Source organism: Hyposmocoma kahamanoa, unplaced genomic scaffold (genome assembly GCF_003589595.1).
Source record: "Hyposmocoma kahamanoa isolate Upper Pololo Valley unplaced genomic scaffold, ASM358959v1 190, whole genome shotgun sequence".
In the NCBI taxonomy this organism is placed as follows: Eukaryota; Metazoa; Arthropoda; class Insecta; order Lepidoptera; family Cosmopterigidae; genus Hyposmocoma; species Hyposmocoma kahamanoa.
In genome coordinates this window covers 3,000,970-3,006,604 of record NW_020653718.1, presented here as the reverse complement: position 1 = coordinate 3,006,604, position 5,635 = coordinate 3,000,970, and the positions used below count along the sequence as shown (strand labels likewise).

The window sequence follows — 5,635 nt, the reverse complement described above, 5'->3', positions numbered from 1 at the left end:
ATTTAAAAATTACAGTATATGTGTTTACATAGAGTAATATAAATACAGAATTTATTGTCCAGCATTTCATATCTAATTCATAATCATACTTCCACAATCTCCTGGTATAAACATAGTAATATCAATGCATTTAATAGCGGTTCTTCACATGTCACAGTCACAGTCTTAAAGGTAGAATGTCAAACAGTGACGCAAGAGAGCGTTGTGATATGAAAGATGATGTAGTGACAAGGTTAGAGAGAGGGGTGCTTCGATGGTTTGGTCATGTAGAAAGAATGCATGTTGGTCGATTGACGGCACAAATTTATAGAGCGAATGTGGATGGAAGCGTGGGGAGAGGTAGACCACGGCGAACATGTCTCAATCAGATTGAGGATGTCCTTAAAATAGGCCGGGTTAAAAGTACCAAGAATAAACGGGCATGTATGAAGAGATTGATGGGAGTCGAGGACGCGAAGGTTTGTCAGGAGCGTAGCAAATGGAGGTCCACAGCCGCTGGCAGACAGGCGTGATGATATGTATGTACTTCACATGTCTACTTATATGGGTGTTTGATGTACTAATAAAAATATTTTGTGCACAGAGAAACATACACACAGTGACAAATATGATCGTTTTACACTTGGAGATAAATAAGAAGTTAAAATAATGAATTTGACCATAGTGTAGACGGTTTACTTGCGTATTTGCCTATTTGGCTCCCTTGATGTGCGTCGAGAAATCGACCAGCGCGCGATAACGTGAATTTGGTGTTTGCTGTCGAATAGACAAACAAAGCAAATACTTTGTCACACATGCTGTCTACACACGGTGATTATTTGTCATTGACTTACAAATAAATGGACGACGGGTCTAATACAAAAACCACGAAAAAAATGTTCCAAGTCAACCTATTTAAACGTAGTGACATTTAAAGGAATATGAAAAAGCTAAAACGTCGAATTTAAATTGTAATGTCTTCGCAGTACTGTCTAATTTTGCTTGCTTCGCTGTCAGTCGAACAAACGAAGACTAAAGCGTGAATGACGCTCTGTATACGATTTTAACGCCCTATAAGTTCGGACACTTTTTAGCGCGGACCCGACGTCCATATAATTGTAAGTCAATGTTATTTGCCTATTATATCAAATATGCAAATACAAATAGACATGTGAAGTGCCACCATAACAAAGGTTATTTCAATATAGCACGAGAATACAATGATGAACACCTTATTTATTTTAAATTACTTTTGCGACTTACGTACAATTAAATAATCATCTGACAACCCATGAGCTCTGAGCGAAATGTAACATTGATGCGTTGAACAGGCGGGAGTTGCCTTACTTGTTATTATTATACTACGTTAGAATCTTGAACTGTAACTCAAGATTCTATCAAGTGGTGGTGAAATGCAGGGTCTTTATTACTTGAGATACTATCGTTCAAGATGCCGATGATGGTAGTCTATTAGCGCAGTCTAATCAATTCCTACAATTACCCAACGGACACGTATAGACAGAGCAATCATACGGGATATGCAAGGTAAGCGAGAGGCGGGTGCGAGCCCAAGCTGCCATACACTCGCTCGGGACACACCATTCGGAGCGTACTGTCGTTCTCGTCCGATATTCGTTCGAACCAAATTACTGTCAAATAAATAATACATTCATTCTCATCATGCATTTTTTAGTTTGCTCGAGTATTACTTACTTGACAGTAATTGCTTCGGACGGATGTCGAACGGAGAACGGTAATAGACCCCCAGTTTCGAATCCGAGAAATGACGGTCCAAAATGTCACAGGGATCATTTTATCTTTAGGTGCACAAGCGATATTTGTATTTTCTTGGATTCGAAGTAGGTGGCCTGATTACTAAGTAGCAAGTGTGCGATTGGAACAATGGCGAACTTCCATAGAAATTTTTGTTGACCAATTATTAATGCGTGTGTATGAAAAATAATGTAAAAATAAAGAGTTTTAATTCCTTAACCAATTGGGTTTCAGATTTACCATTCTAAGAAATCTGAAATTCAAGATATTCCAGTTTGAAGTTTTGCAGACTATGTTTACTTTTACTTCTTGCTTCACTTAATTGATTTAATTATATTTCGTGCATTTTTATATCAACTTAAACTACAGAAACCTGAATCAGAGTTAATAGAAGCCAAATGGTGCCGTGGGTTAGTGTTGGTTGGACGAAAGTTAGAGGAAAACATTGTTTATAAGATATGGTCAAAAGACATGAAGTCAAGCCATAAAAAAGAAGAGTAAGATAAACCTTATCACGCCCTAGTTTTTTTTGAAACGCCATCTATCCGTGAAATCGGGAACTTTTTTTCCACTTTCGCGTGGCATTATATGTATTACCTTATTTTCTAATAAATAATTTTCAAATAGGTATTGAAAACACTTGGCGGTCAGATGTCGCTTAACGTTAAGGAATTAAGGAACTGACAATTGTAGATTCGGTCTAGGTTACTTACTATAGTAATAATTTGATTTTCATTTAGATATGATTTTATTTCCAGACTTCGATAGGCCTTTGCTTTGGTATAATTTGAAAAAACCTAATGAATGTATTTTATTCAAATTCGTAATTACGCTAAAGAATTTTTTCAACAATTATTTCGCCATTGGTCTTTGCGTGTCGCTTACCATCAGGCGCACGACTTATTCGTCTCGTCATTTGTTATCATAAAAATACGCAGACTTGACATGAGAAAATATTAAAAATACGTAGTTTCCAAGCTTTGACCTTACACTAAAAAAAAAGACAATGATTTATATGTACTGACTGGAACAGAATAGATAAGTGGAAAGTTGCTTGTCTCCCGTGATTTTGAATTAATACGAAGTCCAATTTTATTTATTTACAGCGCCCATCAAAAGATTAAACATAAATCATTATTTGATGAAATGGTGGGGGCGACTCCGGAGGGGCATTTACGGTGAAGCCGTCTTTCATAACTGAGGCGGTTTAGCAATGAAAACGTTACTCAATGGTACAATAATCTATACCTAGAGCAAGGTATATAAACCAAGATTTGAGGAGGTGAGGTGTGGGGGCGGTCTCTCGCGTCCCGCAATCCGAGTGCTTAAAATTAATATGAATAAAATCAAGAACAGGCGGAGAAAATTTGACACCGATGTAGACAAGCGCGTGATGGCGACTAATGGGGCGGTGGGAGGTGCGACGTATCGTTAAACCGCTGGGTAATTATGAAGTTTTCGGATAATTGTGAATTTATAAACTACAGGGTTTACAGTTGAAAATCAAAATTTTGCAGTTTCTCTGTAGTACTACATAAAGAGAAATATCTCCATATTTAAATTACGTGGAAAGTTACATAGTTAATAGCGACATCTCTAGCCAGGGCTGGTAGCTGCAAAGGTACCTAACTGCGTGACGAAGTATTTTCATAGATTTCACATAGATGGCGCTACGGCTAAAAATCGTTGAAAAAACCCAAAGATCCGACAACAAGTACATAGAAACATTCGTGAGGTCCGCTGGTTCGTTCCGTGGCTTAGTTGGCATAGCGTCTCTGGCTCGGTTTGCTAGGAGACGTCGATTCAATTCCGGCCGGATCGCAGGACTTTCTTTTAAGTGTTCGATCTTTATATTAATAATTACAAACTGGTTGAGTAATTTCGCAAAAAACAATTGAATATCAATTCAATAAAAATTGAATTACTTTTCTTTTAAATAATTCGTTTTACACTTATATCTTAGCCTGTTTTCGGGATTTTTATATGACCGGATAAAGTACATGCTATCGTTTAACGAATTAGCAGATCCTATAGACAATATCTATAAGAGTATCGTAAATTTTTTATAAAGCCGTTATTTAATAATAAATCTAATGTAATTTATTTATTTTTTCTCTGACAACCTTTTTACTAACATATTTTTTGTGATGATATAAATCGCGTATATTTTCAAACAAACCGCGCAAGTCTGCAGGCTGCGAGCATGTCATAGATAAACCTACACATTCAATGAAGTTTGAGAAACCCTAGGTCCTTGGAAAAGAAGTCTCTACCCAGGATGATGCGAGAGGCCATTGAAATTAAAAAACATCCTAATTTCAACACGTTGGATTTTCAACAGTATGTTTTCTCCGTACCACCAGTTTGGGATCCAGTATTTACTCTGATGAAAAATCCCAAGCAGACATAAGATTGCAGTACTAAAATTAATATGTTTTAATTTATTATTTTTTTCCATTATTAATAATAAATTTATATTAATAAAAATTCATATTGTTACAATAAAATAATTTGTAAAATAATGTGGCGTAAGTTGGAATGTTTCTTTGTAAAATTAAAAATAAGGTATTTAATTAATAACTTTTGTAACAATAGTGAAAAAATAGGGTGGTTTGCATTAATATTAGGCATAACTGGTTGACCTCAGTCAACCATGACCATGTGCCCCGCGCGTCTTCTCGCCATAGGTCCTCGTCTAGACTGGAGACCACTACAAAGACGCGTTAGCTTGGGCGCGGGACGATAGCCCCGGCCACAAACTGCTATGGACAAGCATGTGACTTACCACGTCCCGTTCTTTGGTGTTGTAAAACAAAAAAGTCATCTCCACACATCTTTCACCTCATCAAAGCTTTCATCTAATCGATTAAGCCTACTCCTGATCTGGTCTTTCTTTAGACCGCCTTCAATTTGGTCAGGCAAGTTCGGCAGTGTAAATAAAACATAGTCTAACAATAATCAGGTACACACACATACACAGAAACATCATTAAACATATTGAACCTTGGTATGTCAATATAAAGTTAAAAATAAACTTATCACAAACTATCCCTTGTGTCGTGTTAATGGGTCGTCTACAATATAAACTTTACTCAGTTAGTTCACAGTTATTTAGCAGTCAACAACGTTTAACACAAAAATGTATAAGTTAACTTTACCAAGTAAATAAACGTTTAAATTAAAAAGATACGTTTACATTTCATGTGTTGTTGTTTTTAATATATAAAAAAAAACATTGTGAATATTGTGTTGCGTGTAGTGATTTCACTATGTAGGTGTAAAGATTGCAACTGTTAACAATGATGCACGTTTATAAACATTGGAATCATTGCAGCGTAATAAAATCTATAAAATAAATAATTAAAAGTAAATTTCAGTCATCAACCTACCAATTCAAGGGAATAAAAACAACCTACCTACCTTCAGATTTTTTTTGTACGTAATTAAATTTTGTTGTCACCAATTTGGGCTACGTTTTTACGAAAAAATGTACTAATTTGAACAAAAATATTGGTACAAGTATTTATTGTGTACTTATTTACGATTTAAAAGACAAAATGTAATAATAAATGACAGTTTTATAAACAAAGTGACAACAAAAAACAAAAATGCACAAAACACTATTTATTCTTATTTTTGTGACGTTCAATTTAAAATGCAGTGAAGCAAGTGATATTTTTCATATAAACAGCAATATTACTTTTTATCCGGATAGTGTTTCTGATTATTTCGGATATGCCGTCGTCTTGAGCGATGCTGGGTAAGTCTTTACTGAGTTTACTTATACGTGTTTTGTCTTTGTTATTTTTCGAGACATTAAAAGACAATATTGATTTGAACACTACATACAACGCAACTTTAATAATAAAATGACTTAACTGGA

The 5,635-nt window shown here is 35.4% G+C and overlaps 1 protein-coding gene across 3 annotated transcripts in view; it reads left to right on the top strand.

The window, feature by feature from the left end:
- Nucleotides 1-5,143: 5,143 nt before the first annotated feature.
- The window catches only part of LOC113226348 (integrin alpha-PS3-like), a 42,986-nt gene continuing 42,494 nt past the window's right edge, over nt 5,144-5,635 (top strand). The window contains exon 1 of one of the 3 annotated variants that reach the window (XM_026458934.1): nt 5,144-5,512. In XM_026458934.1, coding sequence (XP_026314719.1) covers nt 5,361-5,512 — 152 coding nt within the window. In that variant the 5' untranslated portion in view covers nt 5,144-5,360. The remainder of the gene's footprint in view (nt 5,513-5,635) is intronic. The other 2 variants (XM_026458935.1, XM_026458936.1) reach the window with 2 other exon arrangements.